The following is a 20,578-nucleotide window of genomic DNA, read 5'->3' as shown; positions in this document are numbered from 1 at the left end:
TCATTGTTTCACCATTTAACCACATTGGACTGTGTTTGCAAGTGTAAATATGCTATGTCTGTTTTGCACAAGTATGACACCTAATCAGAAATCAGCCATGTTTAAGAACTTGCAGCTACAAATTTAAGATGATAGCCACCATTCTGGCAGCTATTATTGATGCTAATCCCTTAATCCTGGAAAGACTCCTCTGCTCACCTCATTTAGCTCTCTCATCTGCATCCATTATCTCGTTACTGTGACAGCGCAGGATTCTCAGAGGGTCTCCTCTGATTGAACACTTAAATTACAAGAATGGATTGAGAAAGTCAAGCAAAGCAACATATACTGGAAATGATCAAATCAAGTGTAATCTTAATTCAATAACTAAAAATACCTTTGTACAGTAGAATGTGTTACATTCTGAGGGCGGCATGGCGTAGTGGGTAGAGCAACCGTGCCAGAAACCTGAGGGTTGCAGGTTCGCTCCCCGCCTCTTACCATCCAAAAATCGCTGCCGTTGTGTCCTTGGGCGGGACACTTCACCCTTTGCCCCCGGTGCCACTCACACTGGTGAATTGAATGATGAATGATAGGTGGTGGTCGGAGGGGCCGTTGGCGCAAATTGCAGCCACGCTTCCGTCAGTCTACCCCAGGGCAGCTGTGGCTATGAAAGTAGCTTACCACCACCAGGTGTGAATGATTGATGGGTTCTACATGTAAAGCGACTTTGGGTACTTAGAAAAGCGCTATATAAATCCCAGTTATTATTATTATTATTATTAATATGTGAATAGTAAAAGAACACAGGTTGCTGAGACGGCCATAGAAATGTCTCTTTTTGACACAGAAAAACTATAAAATCTGGTATCATACTGCTGTGTCTAAGCGCCACCTTACACAAAGCCAGCTTGATCCAAACGCTTCCTATAGTTTCTTGACGTGTCAAATGAATGTCTATGGAACTCCTGTCAAAAGAGAGTGCGACTTGTAGGGCATGGAAGCAGGCCTCCAACATCTTTCAACGTTTTCCATAAAAGTTAAAATCATTAAATAGGTTTTGAGCTCTGATAAACCTCCAGCTCCCAACCTCTCTGTAATTGCCATCTATTCATTTTCTTCCGCTTATCTGGGTTCGGGTTTTGCGGTCAGTAGAGAAGCCCAGACTTCCCAGTCTTTGGCTACCTCTTCCAGTTCAACCGAAGAAACACAGAGGGGTCCCCAGGTGAGCTGCAAGATATTCTCACTCCAGCGTGTCTTAGGTCTACCCTGGGGGCTCCTTCCGGCTGGACATGCCAAGAAAAACTTACCAGGAAGGCGTCCAGTAGGCATGCTGACTAGATGCCCGAGCCACCTCAACTGGCTCTTTTTGATGTGAAGGAGCAGCAGCTCTACTCTTAGCTCCCACCAGATGACCAAACTGCCTTCTCGGTTTCTTATTCCAGCCTCCTTGCGGATAAAACTCATTTTTGCAGCTTGATCTTACTCTTTGGGTCATTACCCAATGCTTGTGGCCATAGGTGAGGACAAGAACATAGAAAATCGAGAACTTTGCCTTCCCGCTCAGCTCTCTATTCACCACGAAAGTCAGGTACAGTGACTGTATTACTGTGCTGACTTGCTTGTCTATTTCACGTTCCCGCCTTCCCTCACTTGTCATACCAAGCTGTAGATATTATGTGACTGGGCCGGCACGCAAAGGCAGTGCCTTTAAGCTTTATTGGCGCTCTGTACTTCTCCCTATGTCCGTGTACACAGCGGCGTTTTAAAAAGTCATAAATTTTACTTTTTGAAACCGATACCGATAATTTTGAAACCGATACCGATAATTTCCGATATTACATTTTAAAGCATTTATCGGACTGCCGATATTATTGGACATCTCTAGTTTGAACTGAAATATTCCCACATTGGTGCGGTGGCATTTGGTTTGGTTTTGTGATTATTTTGTCCATGTTTGCTACTAAATGTGTTGCACTCTCCACACAAGGAGTCAAAGACACTTAATGAAGAACAAGATGATTCGCCCCCTTCTTTTCATTCCGCTATGGCACAAACGCTCGCAGCTGTTGAAACAGACAAAAAGCGTATATGCTCTTGAAGCATGCACATAACAGGTTATCCACACTGAAAAACTTACCGACTTAGTTTTCATGAATCGTCGGTTTAATTGTTTTATCGAATATCGACCCTATGCCTAAATGGAACCGATGGCAAAGTGCATCCTTGGCGGAGGCCAACGCGCATGGTGAACAGGCTCGACTTACTGCTGGCAATGGAAACCATGCCCCCTACTCCGTTTGGACAAGGACTTACAGCATGGATTATTCCACGAATCCTGTACTGTCAAATGATCCACCAATCCACCGTTGAATGCCTCATACAAGTCCACAGTGCGAAAATTTAGAGTGATTAAACACCAGACAGGCAGCAGAGTTTTAAATAATGAAAACAAAGTTTGGCCCACGTTGGGAATTAATTTTGTCCAGAAGAGACTTGGGGAGTGTTACGTTTTAGTAAAAATGTCAGAAATTAAGGCATGTCTACCTTTTTACCTTCAAAACAGAAAGCAGAAACATCCAATTTCTAGTATTTTTCACACATGCATGCACCACTTAGTTTGTTTGCTAGAGGCGAACAAAGAAAGCGATTCGAGTAATCAGTTTAGCAGTGATAAAAAACACTCAACAGTTAATGAAACGTTAAATTATGTCTCTAACAAGTAAAAGTTTCAGGCAAGACTATTATCTACAATATTTGTGCAAACCTTTTAAATCTATTTTCTGCCTTGTTATCTGAAAGTGGGTCGCGGTGAAATAGCAAGAAAAGTAGCGTAACCCAGGCATCACCCTGTCCTCGGGGACCCTCGAGCATTCCCAAGCCACAGGGGCTAATAAAATCCCTCCACTGTGTATATGGCCATCGAAGAGGTCCCCTGCCATTTGGAGATGACAGGAACACCTCAAATGAAGAATGAGATCTTACAACCATTTCAAATGACTTATCTTGGTGCAAAAATTAATCACATTTTAACAGCAACATAATGCAAGTTGAGCTTATTTGCTGAAGAAAAAAACAAAATGTATTGCTCCCACATCTGTAGGTACTGTTTTGACTATATCTTAAGATGTATAGTGAAGCCTGCTTTTTTTTTTTTGCAAAGCTGTCCCCCGCGAAGTGGTGGGCAGGCTGATCGTGCGGGGGGCGAGACAGAGGTGGTATCATGTCCTTGAGGAAGGAAACACGGAACTTCGAAAACCATTGTTTGAGTGCCTCTTCTCTCAAAAGTGGAGAAAACAAATGAATGAGGGGATGTTTAGTGCTCATAAACAAGCTCTGGGGACACTTACTGTATTTCCTGATATTACATCATTAAAATAGTACATACAGTAGCGCTTAAACTTACGGTTTAATTGGTTCTGTGACAGAGAACTGAACTCTAAACCCTCCTCAACGTCTTCCATTGAAATCAATTTAATTGATGCTTGCCCCCCCCCCCCCAAAAAAAACAGCACAATTTTAACATGTAACATGCTTTTTAAAAAGAAAAAACAAACTTTCAGTTGTAAAATATTGTATGAAAACAATGCAATATAATGTATTATGACAACTACAAACCCCGTTTCCATATGAGTTGGGAAATTGTTAGATGTAAATATAAACGGAATACAATGATTTGCAAATCATTTTCGACCCATATTCAGTTGAATATGTTACAAAGACAACATATTTGATGTTCAAACTGATAAACTTTTTTTTTTTGCAAATAATCATTAACTTTAGAATTTGATGCCAGCTACATGTGACAAAGAAGTTGGGAAAGGTGGCAATAAATACTGATAAAGTTGAGGAATGCTCATCAAACACTTATTTGGAACATCGCACAGGTGTGCAGGCTAATTGGGAACAGGTGGGTGCCATGATTGGGTATAAAAACAGCTTCCCAAAAAATGCTCAGTCTTTCACAAGAAAGGATGGGGCGAGGTACACCCCTTTGTCCACAACTGCGTGAGCAAATAGTCAAACAGTTTAAGAAAAACGTTTCTCAAAGTGCAATTGCAAGAAATTTAGGGATTTCAACATCTACGGTCCATAATATCATCATAAGGTTCAGAGAATCTAGAGAAATCACTCCACGTAAGCGGCATGGCCGGAAACCAACATTGAATGACCGTGACCTTCGATCCCTCAGATGGCACTGTATCAATAACCAACATCAATCTCTAAAGGATATCACCACATGGGCTCAGGAACACTTCAGAAAACCACTGTCACTAAATACAGTTTGTCGCTACATCTGTAAGTGCAAGTTAAAGCTCTACTATGCAAAGCGAAAGCCATTTATCAACAACATCCAGAAACGCCGCCGGCTTCTCTGGGCCCGAGATCATCTAAGATGGACTCATGCAAAGTGGAAAAGTGTTCTGTGGTCTGACGAGTCCACATTTCAAATTATTTTTGGAAATATTCGACATCGTGTCATCCGGACCAAAGGGGAAGCGAACCATCCAGACTGTTATCGACGCAAAGTTCAAAAGCCAGCATCTGTGATGGTATGGGGGTGCATTAGTGCCCAAGGCATGGGTAACTTACACATCTGTGAAGGCACCATTAATGCTGAAAGGTACATACAGGTTTTGGAACAACATATGCTGCCATCTAAGCGCCGTATTTTTCATGGACGCCCCTGCTTATTACAGCAAGACAATGCCAAGCCACATTCAGCACGTGTTACAACAGCGTGGCTTCATAAAAAAAGAGTGCGGGTACTTTCCTTGGCCGCCTGCAGTCCAGACCTGTCTCCCATCAAAAATGTGTGGCGCATTATGAAGCGTAAAATACGACAGCGGAGACCCCGGACTGTTGAACGACTGAAGCTCTACATAAAACAAGAATGGGAAAGAATTCCACTTTCAAAGCTTCAATAATTAGTTTCCTCAGTTCCCAATCGTTTATTGAGTGTTGTTCAAAGAACATGCCCTTTCCCAACTACTTTGGCACGTGTTGCAGCCATGAAATTCTAAGTTATTTATTATTTGCAAAAAAAATAAATAAAGTTTATGAGTTTGAACATCAGATATCTTGTCTTTGGAGTGCATTCAATTGAATATGGGTTGAAAATGATTTTCAAATCATTGTATTCCGTTTATATTTATATCTAACACAATTTCAAAAATCATATGGAAACGGGGTTTGTACATTAGTTTTATGAAGTCATGTAATAATAATGTACAGCATTTACCTTGGCGAGTGAACTTTCACGGTATCTCCTTTCAGCAGCTTCTCAATATTTTTATAGATTAATGTCTGCCATTTAGATATTTTAACATTCTTGGCTGCCTCATTCATGTTTTTTATTTTTATTTTTTTATTCAAGGAGTATCATCAATTTCTTCTTCTCAGCACTTTCCTTCACATTGACTTTCTTCCTTCCCATGCTTGGAAAACAAAGTTATGTCGATCTCTAACAATAAGCTAATGCCAGCGAGTAAGATGTTTTGGTCGGATCTTCTGGGGTTCACTGTGAGTTTTGCTACACAAACTAATGGCGAGGATGTTTGTAACTCCAATTTCTGCTTACAATTAGCCGGGAAACAGCTTTTATCTCAAAACACTCTTAAGTTGAAGTACCTGTGTATTAGGAGGCACTTAAGGGGATTTTAAGCGATCTCATAAGGTTTGTATGCTGTGTGTCAATAACTGAATCACATTGCATTACATTGAAATTAATATTATTTTCGACTGACTTGACCTGTTTTCTCATCCTGTTTGTGTGTCAGGCTCTCCTTTGGCCGACAGTAAGATGCAACTGCACAGCTCAGCAAAGCGCAAGATGGCAGAGGAGAAGTGTTACGTGTTTGACAAGCGGCTCAGGTACAACGTGCGACAGAACGAGGGCAACTGTCGATTCCGGGACATCGTAGTCCGAAAGGAGGATGGTTTTACGCACATCCTTCTTTCCAGCCAGACGACGGACAATAACGCTCTGACGCCAGAGGTGGGAATTACTAACACACATTGAAGGTTGCTGTTATTGTTTTAAATTGTGCTTCTCCAATTACATGTTGTTGAACTGCAGTAAATGGGAAATAATTACTTTGTGCGAAAATTGTGGTTCTAATACAAGAATAGCTTTGGAATGGCTGCAAGTACAGCAACTTTAGCATTGTCTTCCCCCTCTAATGCAACGCTTGCTTCAGACTGCTTCCTGCCAAGTATGAGTTCTCCAGTGAGGTAGGGCACATGTGATCCAGCATTATACCATCTGTTGGGTTTTGCAGCAACTGCTGCAGTGAAGGGAATTAGCTTGTTCCTAGAGGACCGGAAGAGAATTTACGACCCAACACCTGGACAGATTACCTTTGAGCTCCGTCATGTACAGTTGGAATACATCTGATACTTTGTACATTGTTGCGGCTAATCCCACTGATTAAATGTCCATGTCATGGCATAATGCACTGGTTGTGGTTATCTATAAAGTACATTTTAAATATATGATGTTGGCAGTCATCTGTAATGATAAACTGCAGAAAATCTCTAATGTCATGTTTCATTAATTTCACTAATGGGTGTCTATGTCGTTTGTTGTAGCATTTAAATTACATTCGCAAAGTTTTACCAGATTGTGCTTGGTAGATCATTTCCCAGCCAGAGATGTGTATTATTATTAATTATATGGTTATTCTATTCATTTGGAGAAAAATACATTTGTAGCATCTGAGACAAAATTGATTGTACTTCTTAGTTGGAACCAGCAGAGGTGCAGTTTAGTTGTGCTATATCCACAAGTCCCTCTGCTATGACACTATTCTCAGGAACCTTTTTCCACTAAATACAACACAGGCACTGAAACAGGGATCAAAATGGTACATTTGAGGCAACATTATCTGATTCACATTTATTCTTCAGTTTATGATTCAGCAAAACTGAGAATTGAATACTATGTCAGTTGAATCCACATGCAAGGCTATTGTAAAAAAAAGTATTTGGCCACCTGCCTTGACTCACATATGAACTTGAAGTGCCATCCCATTCCTAACCCAAAGGGTTCAATATGATGTCGGTCCACCTTTTGCAGCAATTACAGTTTCAACTCTTCTGGGAAGGCTGTCCACAAGGTTGCGGAGTGTGTTTATAGGATTTTTTCGGCCATTCTTCCAAAAGCTCATTGGTGAGGTCACACACTGATGTTGGTCGAGAAGGCCTGGCTCTCAGTCTCCATTCTAATTCATCCCAAAGGTGTTCTATCGGGTTCAGATCAGGACTCTTTGCAGGCCAGTCAAGTTTATCCACACCAGACTCTGTCATCCATGTGCACTGGTGCGCAGTCATGTTGGAAGAGGAAGGGGCCCGCTCCAAACTGTTCCGACAAGGTTGGGAGCATGGAATTGTCCAAAATGTTTTTGTATCCTGGAGTATTCAAAGTTCCTTTCACTGGAACTAAGGGGCCAAGCCCAACTCCTGAAAAACAACCCCACACCATAATTCCTCCTCCACCAAATTTCACACTCGGCACAATGCAGTCCGAAATGTACCATTCTCCTGGCAACCTCCAAATGCAGACTCGTCCATCAGATTGCCAGATGGAAAAACGTGATTCATCACTCCAGAGAGCGCGTCTCCATTGCTCTAGAGTCCAGTGGCGACGTGCTTTACACCACTGCATCCCACGCTTTGCATTGGACTTGGTGATGTATGGCTTAGATGCAGCTGCTCGGCAATGGAAACGTATTCCATGAAGCTCTCTGCGTACTGTACACGGGCTAATTGGAAGGTCATATGAAGTTTGGAGCTCTGTAGTAACTGACTGTGCAGAAAGTCGGCGACCTCTTTGCACTATGCACTTCAGCATCCGCTGACCCCTCTGTCAGTTTACGTGGCCTACCACTTTGTGGCTGAGTTGCTGTTGTTCCCAAACTCTTCCATTTTCTTATAATAAAGCCGAAAGTTGACTTTGGAATATTTAGGAGCAAGGAAATTTCACGACTGGATTTGTTGCACAGGTGGCATCCTATGACAGTTCCACGCTGGAAATCACTCATTCTTTCACAATAATTTGTAGAAACAGTCTCAATGCCTAAGTGCTTGATTTTATACACCTGTGGCCGGGCCAAGTGATTAGGACACCTGATTCTGATCATTTGGATGGGTGGCCAAATATATTTGGCAATATAATGTTTTATTTTTGCATTCTAACTAAATAAATGCGAACAAAAGGCTGCTTATAATGGAGCCAATGGAAGTAGCTCTAGTCTGCCTTAAAAACAACATCCAAACACCTCAATTAACATTTGTAAAGAAGTTAACAGGCACATTAATTTCACAAATGCATCACAACGTTCGCTTTTTCCTTCAACAATATCACTGATAACTACTCACTGCAGACTTCATGAGAGACACCAAACATAATAAAACAACCTTACTGTACAATGTCTGCTGTTCGTAGGATGCCAACTGTAGGATGTTGATATATTCCCGTTTAGGTGAAGAACGACTCATAATCCTCGCAAAGAAAAAAGCAGGATGGAACAAAGTGTCTTTTTAGGTCTTTTTCACCATTGCGGGTCTAAATGGACTTTCTAAGTGCATCAACTTCTCAGTTTATGTCCATATCATGTAACTACCCAGGTGAGAGTCATGATTTACAGTATAATCTAGAATTAGATTTAACGAGCTCCGAGGCGAGAAAGCAGGTCACTAATTAGGTATGTCAATACAGCAGCATTAGGACGTTGCCTCTTTTTGATCAATGCGCCGCTAAATGTAGGTTGAGTTGAGTTGAGTTGGAGTTTATTTCGAACATGCATACAACATGATACATCACAATTTCCAGTCCTTAATGTTAGCGCTTATAATATCGGTAATACATGGCTAATGTGGTCGCAAAATGTAAATGGAGTATTATTGGCGCCTTTTAGATGGTTGTTTATTGGGTTTTATGATGGAAATAGACGCAATGAGGCAAAGCTTCCATTCGCTCCATTGTATGCAGACTTTCTGTTTATCTTTAGTTATTTGTCTATGTACTAGTTAGAATGTATTAAAAAAAAACATGTGTTCTTGTCTTTCATAAAGATTGTGAATTATTATCAAAATTCCAAAATAAAGTGCAGTTCTACTTTAAAGCTTTGACCTGAAACCATTAAATGTTTGTTTTTGACGTAACATCCAAAGGTTGAAAGATAGGTTGTTTAATAATAGCAATTTGCCTTGATATTGAGTCGTGGGTAATCGTCACTGCACCCTGTATCAAAGCTCTCCATATGTAAGAATATATTCTTTGTATTCCTCACTAAACCTGAGAATCATCTACAGCTTTCAGTTTTTAGGATTAAAGTTACAAAAGACTGGGCTGATAACCTTACTTTTGGCTTAAAAGCTCGAAGATATCCTCTCATTTAAACCTTAAAAATAGGTTTCTTTTCATGTGCTATATCACCAATTAAATGAAAACTGCACTTATTTTGGAATTTTGTCCATCATCCACAATCTCTATGTATGACTGTTACGTTCCCAGATGGCTCTGGGTCTAGGGATCGTAAGAGAACGCAACATAAAAGTGTGTAAACTAAATGAGGCGTATATTAAAGACAACAAAGTCAATAATTGAAAACAAAACTACAGTAGTGTTATTGAAAGGTAACCATGGGGGGGTTACAACAAGACAATACTAGCCTAGCTTGCGAATACAGGTGCTGTCAATGGAATAAACAAAACATACCAAAAGACACCTCTGACAAAGAAAGGTAAGCTTACTAACTAAAGCTATTTAATTAACAGAAACCAAAAACCTACCTACCTACCTACTCTAGCCGAAGCCTGCAAGGGTGACAGCCACCACGAAACCTGGTGTCTCTATACACAAGCAAGTCCTACGTGTGTAGTGTATAGAGGCCTCTGTCTAACCGTTCCCAAGACTAGGCTACACACTATACAGATACTTCCAAAACACAGACAGTTGAAAGCTAAAAAAAAAACGAAGACAAAAAAAACGGGTGGCACAAGTTAAGCAAAGAGGTTAACAAAAATGGGTACAAAAACAAAGTAGCGTCAAAGACAAGGCAGATCTGACAATAGCAAAATCAAGTAATCTATCAAGGCTACAACACAGCACGGCAGAAAAAGAATCAACCTGATCCAGTGGTGAGCAGGTGGTTTGTAGCAGGATGGGAGGATGAATGGTGGACCGGGATTGGCTGGCTGATTAACAGGTGAAATGAGGAGCAGCTGGGAACAGGAGCCGGTTGATTGGCAGCAGAGGAAGTGAATGAGTGTGACCTGTAGAAACAATAGGGGAAGAAACACAAACAAACCACCACTATGTGGAACGTAATAATGACAATGACAAATGTATTTCCCTTGTATGTGTGTTCTAAATAGTAGAAAACTGCTCGTATGAGGCGGCTAACAATGCAGGTATTAGGATAAATTTATTCCGCATATAAAGCGCTCTACAAATAGGATTTTAAAAAACGCTCGATTTGCATGACGTGACGTGCATATTAACCAAACTATAGCGACTTTGTTATTGTGGGAGCTAACAAAGTGGAACTACTTTTCTGGTGTCGTGTCACATCACTTTGCTCCCTCTGCTTCTCTGACTAATAATAAGTAGCCAGCTACTCGCTATCTTAGGCTGCTAATAAGGTTTGAAGAAGGAACTTTAGCTGTTTTTGCTCCTGCTGTATTGCCTTTAAATTTGTAAAAGTTATTTCCAGGTTATAAATCATGCATATTACCTGGTTGTGGCACCAAATCGGGAAGTTGGTCACACGCAAACTCAAACTTACACTTTGAAAATCCACACGCTACCAACTTGCTATTCTATGGCTCTCAACAAACGGCATATAACCATTGCAATCTATCTTAAAATGTTTTTTTTAATCTAAGGAGTGAAGATTATTCTAAATTTACCAGCGCAAGGAAGCCACAAGTGCTGAAAGATACAACCATCCCATCAGTCAGCCTCCTAGTGGGAGCAGACATTGTAAGGCACTGTTTTATGTTCTTATTTTTAAAACGTTTAGCAATAGTCCTACTCCTACATAACACTCAAAGTCTATCATTAGTGGTAACAAACACAGAAAGTGCTGTCTTCGCTGTTGTTGTTGACGGAAGTAGAGTTTGTTGCTATGCACTCTGTGAAATCAAGGCGCCCAGGTAATAAAAAAATGTAACTATTAAAATATTTAATGTTACTACATTACGTACATACTTACAGCATGTATATAAAATAATGTTAGAGGTTTTTGAACGGTTAGGATAAGTCATTTAGGCAGAATAGTTCGTAACCACTATTACCTGCATTGTTAGACCCCTGTTACAAGCATTTTTCACTATTTAGAATGCACAAAAAGCGAACAAACGTGTGTTCATGTCTCACTTAAGAATTGTGGTTGATGGGCAACAACACAGTGCTGTTCTTCTTTAAATATCTTCTTTTTTATGTGACACTCCAAAGGCATTCACCTGGGGATAGGTTGATTGGCAACACTAAATTGGCCCTAGTGTGTGAATGTGAGTGTGAATGTTGTCTGTCTATCTGTGTTGGCCCTCCGATGAGCTGGCGACTTGTCCAGGGTGTACGCCGCCTTCTGCCCGAGTGCAGCTGAGATAGGCTCCAGCACCCCCGCAGCCCTGAGAGGACAAGTGGTAGAAAATGGATGGATGGATGGACATGGAAATGGTTGATGACTGGATTAAACTGTCCCCTCCAGGTCACTTACATGTTATGTTGCAATGCATGTGAAAATCCATATGATGTGTTGTGGGATAAATCGTGGTTGTTTATTCCCACTTTTGTTGATTAATTGATTATTAAGAAGTATAATAAGGTACCGTATTTTTCGGACTATAAGTCGCAGTTTTTTTCAAAGTTTGGCCGGGGGTGCGACTTATACTAAGGAGCGACTTATGTGTGAAATGATTAACACATTACTGTAAAATATCAAATAATATTATTTAGCTCATTCACGTAAGAGACTAGGCGTATAAGATTTCATGGGATTTAGCGATTAGGAGTGACAGATTGTTTGGTAAACGGATAGCATGTTCTATATGTTCTAGTTATTTGAATGACTCTTATTATAATATGTTACGTTAACATACCAGGCACGTTCTCAGTTGGTTATTTATGCGTCATATAACGTACACTTATTCAGCCTGTTTTTCACTATTCTTTATTTATTTTAAATTGCCTTTCAAATGTCTATTCTTGGTGTTGGGTTTTATCAAATAAATTTCCCCCAAAAATGCGACTTATACTCCAGTGCGACTTATATATGTTTTTTTCCTTCTTTATTATGCATTTTCGGCCGGTGCGACTTATACTCCGGTGCGACTTATACTCCAAAAATACGGTATTTGTCATTTTTAAAGCAGATTTAACTACATGTAACTAGCTCTGCTGAAGTCCAAATCAAGCTAGAAATGCTAACCATCTGAAAAATTAAATAAGTGACATCAAGGACTACCTGACTTGATTGCTTTGACCGCTACAGACATGGTGATTTATTTTTTTTTGCCTTTTGTGGGAAAACATATTTATTCTTTTTGAAACAAGCCTGAATTGAATAATATTCATCTTTTACATGTGATTGCATGAGAAAACAAATTGTTCAATGATGATTTTTTTGCACAAAATAACAAAATGAACTGAAAAAAAAAGACTTTTGTTTTTCCCCATTAAGAGTCGTCACAGTGAGATAGCATTTTCATTTAGCTTAGTGTTTTCACTAGACACCCGTCCTAACGCAACTCTGGCCGGAGATCGAACAGGCACCCTCCACAACAAAAAGGAGAAGCATGTACCATTACACCAATATATTTGCTATGGAATTTAACACAAAGCGCCCTGTTATTCATTAATTGTATTGACAATTTTTGATTCTCATGATAATATAGAACAAAGTCCTTATACGCTCAATACAAGATGCATACTTTATTTTTGTAAATACAAGATTATTTTGTTTTTCAAGGAATGTTTCCAACCCTAAACCCAGTAGTCTTTAGAACCAAATGACACATCTAGGACTCACCAGAGTGGTCTTACACTACATACAAAATTGACATATACTTATGTCTTTCACACAAATTTATGTTTCTCAGGATCTCACAACATGTTCATACTTTACTTTTCTGTGACACAGATTGGAAGTAACATTTGGTTATATTGGAGAGCCATGTTTTTTCAAGCGGTACTTGGTGAAAAGAGTGTGAGAACCACTGGTCTAACACATTGGATAATACAGTAGCGGTCATTTTGGTTATGTGGCCATCATCTGTTTCCAGTTTTACCATAATTTGGTGTTCTCTGTCCAAAATCGCTCTCAAAGTACCACCACCATAAAGACCAACATTAAAACGTAATAGCGTAGTAGGCCTAAGTATTTGTTAAAAACAAGGCAGAGATTTTATTTAACATGTATATTTAATATTTTGGCCACTGTAACGTTACACACAGTTTGAACAGTAACACTGTTTCAATATAGAAAGACAAAACACTTTACTTTAATCAAGTGATTTTTTGGCGCACCACAGTTTGGGAATCACTGTGTCAGACTGTTTATATCAAAAATGATTATAGGAATCTTTCAAACGAATTACATGATGGTTATAATACACTTTTCATTGTTCTTTAGATCATGAAGGAGGTGTGTCGGGCTCTTGGAAATGCGGCATGCGATGACAGTAAACTGTTATTGCTCAGCTCTGTGGGGACGGTCTTCTGTAGTGGGCTGGAGCCGTCCTACCTGATCGGCCGTCTGTCCACCGACCGCAGGAAAGAAAGTAGTCGCATTGCAGATGCCGTAAGGTCAGTTGACAGCGCTCTTTGCTACTTGTTCTTTTTAATTTTAACAGAAAATGGTCATATTTGTTTGAAATCTGTTCCAAAAGGTCAGTCCAATAACCAATCAATCAGTTCCAGACACCCAAAGATATTAACACAAACACATTTTAGAGTGAATAATAATAGTTTTACAAAGGGTGTCGAATCATCCTACTAATTGTGGTTAATTAATTACAGTCATAGTTACCGCGTTGCTTTTTAAATACGTTAATTAAATAAAACTGTCTCTGTATTTCCTTGCCCTCTTCTTGTGCTTGACTTGTTTGAAGACAATGGTCAGTCAGTAATGTTATTCATTTAAATGGAAATACCTCAAGTTGAAAGCTTTCTTCAATTATTTTTAGGTGAGATTAAAAAATATAAATATTTAGCTTTATTTAGTATGGATAATAAATCTGTTTTTCCAATCGCTTGACACAACAAAATTTTACATGCTGTAAACAATAAGAAATACATTTAAGTGACAATTGAAATGTATAAATTAACATTTAACATTACTTTTTATCAAAGACTTTTGTTTCGCAAAGACGAAAGGAGTGTAGATAGAGTTCTGTAGTATTTCTCACCTTCTTCATCAGAGTGATTGTATGTGCAATTGTCTTTGGCTGCATGTTTTTTTATTATGCAGTCATATTCAATAAAAAATAAAAAACTGAGTCACCAACAAGTGGGATTCTTTGTTAGAGCACTCGATTCCGTGGAATGATACGGACTAGTTTGTTCGGCGCAGTGTTTTGCTGTTCAATAACTAAGCAGGCATAAGAAAAAGGAGCTACATTTTGGTGAAAAAAAAACAAGGTACCACGGTTACAGTGCTTTCTTTTGAACAATTTCTGAAAATTCCACCTTTAAACGGCCGCCTTAAAAAGTTGAAGACTGAACGGTAACTGTTAAAGTTAGTACAGCCCTACCAAAACCACAATGGTGTACCATAGGGCGACAGCTGTGTTGATGCAAAACACTTCTTCAACAAAATGTGTGTTTTTAAATCACAACTATGTCAAAAGGTGTTACAATTTAAATCAAATTCTAAAGCCACACATATGCTATTGAAGGGCTTGCAAAAGAGCTCTGGGAGGACAAGCAGTTGGTGTTTATCTGTGTAGTGTTTGCCTCAGGGGTGTCAAACTCATTTTAGCTCTGTGGCCGCATGGAGAAAAATCTATTCCCATGTGGGCCAGATGGGTAAAATCATAGCATAATATCTTAAAAATACAACTATGACAATTTTAGATTGTTTTCTTTGTTTTACTTTGACCCAAAATAGAGCAGGCACATTCTGCAAATGTACATATCACAAATAATCCTCATGACAAAATACTTCAAGTTATTTGAAAAGTCGGAGGAAAAAATTGGTGCAGTTTCAAAAACACCATGAACAACACAATGAATTTAGACTTCATCTCAGTATATCTACAAAGCAATTACACTTTAAGTCACAACCCATCTAAGATTGAACGAAAAACAAAATAAAGCATGAATAAAAACGCTTTTATGTATCTAATACTTCATTTGTCATTTCCACATATTAATCCTGTGCTAACTCAACAAACCATACAAACTGAGGTGGAAACTATTCAAGAGGGTTGAGTTACTCCCTGCCTTCTAGGAATCACTGTGTATTGATAGAAAAATAAAAACTGTGCAATGTGTGAACAATTTTAACAAACAAAAAATAAAAACTTAAAAGACTGACAGTATTGCAGTAAATCACACTGTTAAAAAGGAACTGCACTTTTTTTTAAATTATGCCTATCGTTTACAATCATTATTAAAGACATGACGACAGATGGATTTATTGTTTTAATGCATTCTAAATATTAAATAAATGAGATCAAAAGTCCGCTCACAATGGAGCCAATGATAGCCGTTCAATTCTGCCTATACAGCCTGTAAAAAAACATCCAAACACCTCCATTAGTGTTTTATATGCACAATGTAAGTATATACAGTATGTAATGTAATCACGGGTACATTTATAATAACATTTCATATTTTTGTATTTTGATCATTTTAAGCATACGCGGCGCATTAATTTTGAAAACAAATCACATTTGCTTTTTTTTTTCGTCATCATTGATTTCTGCTCAGTGCAGACTTTGAGAGCCAACAAACATAATAAAAACATCTCTTACTGTACAAGGTCTGCTGTCATTAGTATGCCGACTCCTAGGATGTTCATATATTCCCATTTAGGTGAATAATGTCTCATAATCCTCGTGAAGAAACGGGGTGGGGAGGGGAACAAGCGCGTTTCGTGTCGTCCTCGCCAGTTCCATGCCCTATATGGCTGTCAAAGCGCCCCAACTTGTCCGATTACCTCCTCAGACGTCTCATGTCCAGGTGAGATGCATGATTTATGATCTACAATAAACTTCCAAGGAGCAGGGAAGCGAGAAAGCGGCAGACCACATGATGATGTAAACATAGGCACACCCGGAAGTGATCACGGCGCCGCTCTAAATAGTTTGTCTGCGTTAGCGCTTATAATAACAATATAACTAATACTTAGTTAATATTCAAGTCCTGAAATGTAAATGGAGTAGTTTTGGTGCTTTTTTGAATGGTTGTTCATTAGATTTTATGGGCTGAATAGTCGAGCTCCCATTTGATACGCTGTAAGTGGACTTTTATTTATGTTTATTTAATATTTAGAATGCATAACAAAAAAATCCATCCATCGTCATGTCTTTCATAATGATTATGAACACAAAATTCCAAAAAAAAAGGTGCAGTTCCCCTGTAACTTTCAAAAGACAATAATTTTCACAGAACTATAACAAGGTGCAGTGTCTCCCACAGCATTTTAAGTGGGCTTACCAATTGTTTGTTTTACTCCTGTTTGTTTTACGTTGGGTCAAGGGGGAGGAGTCGCAGCCCCGCTTTACCGTGTACCTCTTGCTTGGTATACTTCCTCACAGCGTTATAAACTATTTGCTTGCCTAGTAGACACATTTAGATAAGAAGTTTCTTTAATTTAAAAACGCAGCTCAATTTTACACTTAGCAAACCCATTTCGCGGGCCGGATTGAACCTGTTTGTGCCGCATGTTTGACATCCCTGGTGTAGCTCTTTAAAAAGTGACAGAGCCTTTGAAATCTTTTTTTGCAGGAACATGTAGTTCGCAAATCTTTTTTTTTTTCCTACTGAGAGAGTAAAAAAACAAGTCAGTAGTTAGCAGAAAACTCCAGAAAATTTGTTTTTTGGAGCGTAGGAGAAATCCCTAACTTATTATATTCTTTCAGCGCAGTCTTACAGTGCCACACGTTGAAAACTTCTGGACTAGACATTTCTGTTTCCACGTCTCAGGAAGATAACAAGGTGTTCCCGAGCTGGTTTGACATAGGCTGTTTTTAAAATCGAATACCGTCAGTTCACTGTAAAAATTGTACTGTGGACAATAGGGCTGGTTTTGAATAAGGATTTGTATAGTCAAATTGGGCAAAATCTTTGGCGCAACTAATGGGGATCTCTTAAATAGATTGTGATGTAGTACTGTACACAGGTCACTAGGTGTCAGTAATGCCACACAAATTTTATTTTTGACTCTCAAAGACAATTGAAGATACTCATTGATAACATTAGTGATCTCATTTAGGAATTTTGCCATCAATAAAAGGCTAAATCGCTCAGATAAAAAATAAATATGGTAGAAATTAGATGAATTAATTCATCAACCAAGTAGTTTTTTGCACATTCTCAATGTTCTGTAATGCTGCAATAATGATTATTTTGTTGTGTGTTTTATTTCTTATTTTTGGAATGTATCAGTTAGTTAACATTTATTCATATAAATGAAGTATTTAAATTACTAGTTAAAACACCATTTCAAATACCGATTTGGTACTAGCTAAAATGTAAACGATACCCATCCCTACTCCCAAAACACACCCTGTCCAACTCCTGGCGAGTCTCACCAAGGTCGATGGCAACCTTCAGCAAACTCTGTGTCTAACGGCTGCGCGTCTCTACGGGGCAGAGTATCTCGGAACATCCTCCCAACACACTGGCTGTACGCGGCATCCTCAATTGATCAACTTACCTCCCTGACACGGAAGGAAGGTGGGGCGTTCAAAGTGAGATGATTCAACTTCAAGATTGACAGATAAATCAGACTCCTCTAAATTGATTCGTTGACTATTTTAAGACACATCTACTTAGTTCCTGTATGTGTTTTATTTCACGCACCAATCAAAAATGGCAGTCACCATATTTACCAGGTTCTTTTTCTTTTTATTCTTCGTCTTTGCTCCTTTTTAACGGCAAATTGCAGCCACTCGACCGAACTTTACTGCCAAACATTTGCATCGCCTGATGAAATACCTGCCAGCTTTAGTTCCCACTTTTTCATTGTACAGTAATTAAAAATTAGTCACTTGTGTGTACCCTGTACTTCATACGATCCATTTTTGATTGTTAGTCAGACTACTTTTACATAGTTAAAATGGTGACTATTGAATAAGTATCCAGCACTGTGCTTTTACCATTTTAAGTGCAACATCAAGGAAGTGACAGCCCACTGCAGTTTGTTGTACTTCTCAGTGTGAATGTACTTTTGCACTCCGAGGACTAAGTAGGGACATGTTCAAATTGAGACACAATGATAGTCTTTCCAGGGTGCCCTAGTTCTGCTCTCAAGACTATTCCTGGTTGGGCATATCTAAAAAGAAAAAAACTTACAGGCAAGTGTCTGGGAGACAATCATAGTAGATGCTAAACTAGTTCCTCTCTACGTGGAAAAGCAAAGGCTCTTTGCTGCATATATCTGCAGCATTTCTGTCATTGCCCAAAGCTCATGTCCTATAGATGGAGATTAGATCATAGATCCATGAATCAATAGCCACGTGTACATGGACAACATTTATTTAATTTGATCATAATTCGGATTAAAAATTAAACTATTGTGCCGTGAGATACAGTCTGGTGTGCCGTGGGAGATTCTCTAATTTCACCTATTTGGGTTAAAAATATGTTTTGCAAACCAGTAATTATAGTCTGCAAATGATGTGTTGTTGTTGAGTGTCGGTACTGTCTAGAGCTCGGCAGAGTAACCGTGTAATACTCTTCCATATCAGTAGGTGGCAGCTGGTAGCTAATTGCTTTGTAGATGTCAGAAACAGCGGGAGGTAGTGTGCAGGTAAAAAGGTGTCTAATGCTTAAACCAAAAATAAACAAAAGGTGAGTGCCCCTAAGAAAAGGCATTGAAGCTTAGGGAAGGCTATGCAGAACGAAACTAAAACTGAACTGGCTACAAAGTAAACAAAAACAGAATGCTGGACGACAGCAAAGACTTACAGCGTATGGAGCAGATGGCGTCCACAAAGTACATCCGTACATAACATGACAATCAACACCAAAATAGGAGCGCAAGACAAGAACTAAAACACCACACACAGGAAAACACCGAAAAACTCAAAATAATTCACGGCGGGATGTGACAGGTGGTGACAGTACACCGACTTTGAGACAAGAGCTATAGTGATGCATGCTTGGTTATGGTTATGGTTTGAATTCATATCCGACAATTGCGACAACTTTTTACTGTCAACTAAGTTTAGTTTTTTAACGATTTCTGCTGGTGGTGTGCCTCCGGATTTTTTCAACGCAAAAAATGTGCCTTGGCTCAAAAAAGGTTGAAAAACACTGTGCTATGGCACCATCTTTTAGATGAGTTTGCTCACTGTAGGTGCTGAAGAAGACACACTAACTTTTTCTGTAAACAAACATGGCTTTGTGCATTTCTGCTTGTACGACATCATGTTTTTTATTTATTAATTTTTCCCTCCGTTCACTGCTTTTGTTTTACCTCTCTTTTTGAAATGGAGCAGCTCTGTGCCCTCAATGCTAGCAGTTAGCACTTGAAGTAGGTGGAAGGCCGTGAATAAAACTATTTGAGACGACAACTGGATCCCTCTTTTTATTGTAACATCGACACATGACCATACTTTTGTTTTGCGAGTCTCGGTTTTAGAGCAACAGTATATAACGCAGCAAGACAATCGCTTCATTCTGAGACTATTAAATTAAGTCCCCCCTCCACCACCAAAGTAGCTGACATCAAAGAGATGCACAGTAAGGATCATTTCAATTCAAATTTTGGAAGAAGTGTTTACATGCGCTCCAATCTGAATGATTATTGGCATAAAGCAACTGTCTCGATCAGAATTAAATTTTGATCCAAACGTGTGTGATTAGGTCAGAATAGTCAGAATGGCGTATTTACATGAAGCATTTTTATTTCGGTTAGGCTTTTAATCCCATTAATGTTGTCCTTGTGCACATAGCTAGTGTTAATTTTTACTGATCTGTACCTGTTCCAGGGACTTTGTGTTGGCCCTCATACGCTTCAAAAAGCCCATTGTAGTGGCCATCAATGGGCCAGCCCTAGGCTTGGGGGCATCTATCCTGCCTCTATGCGATGTGGTCTGGGCCAGTGAGAGAGCCTGGTTCCAAACTCCATGTGCAGCCCTCCACCTCACCCCTTCTGGCTGCTCGTCTTACACTTTCCCCCAAATCCTGGGTGTAGCTTTGGTGAGTGGAAGCAATATCTTTTTAAGTTTGAATCTCTCTTCAAATTTTGTCTGGTCCTTTGGTAGGCCAATGAGATGCTGTTCTGCGGCAGAAAACTCACGGCACAAGAAGCATGCAGTCGCGGTCTGGTGTCGCAGGTCTTCTGGCCAACCACATTTAATCAGGAAGTGATGCTGCGTGTGAAGGAGATGGCGTCATGCAATGCTGTGGTGCGTAGTA

At 39.3% G+C, this 20,578-nt stretch overlaps 1 protein-coding gene across 2 annotated transcripts in view; it reads left to right on the top strand.

The window, feature by feature from the left end:
* LOC133608719 (chromodomain Y-like protein 2) overlaps window positions 1-20,578 on the top strand; it is a 72,922-nt gene that overhangs the window by 47,634 nt on the left and 4,710 nt on the right. For both annotated transcript variants that reach the window (XM_061964195.2, XM_061964194.2), the window contains exons 3-6: window positions 5,760-5,977; window positions 13,620-13,792; window positions 20,149-20,359; window positions 20,425-20,568. In XM_061964195.2, coding sequence (XP_061820179.1) covers window positions 5,760-5,977; window positions 13,620-13,792; window positions 20,149-20,359; window positions 20,425-20,568 — 746 coding nt within the window. The remainder of the gene's footprint in view (window positions 1-5,759; window positions 5,978-13,619; window positions 13,793-20,148; window positions 20,360-20,424; window positions 20,569-20,578) is intronic.

The sequence above is a fragment of the Nerophis lumbriciformis genome, linkage group LG06, assembly GCF_033978685.3.
Source record: "Nerophis lumbriciformis linkage group LG06, RoL_Nlum_v2.1, whole genome shotgun sequence".
In the NCBI taxonomy this organism is placed as follows: Eukaryota; Metazoa; Chordata; class Actinopteri; order Syngnathiformes; family Syngnathidae; genus Nerophis; species Nerophis lumbriciformis.
This window is presented reverse-complemented; position numbering and strand designations above follow the sequence as displayed.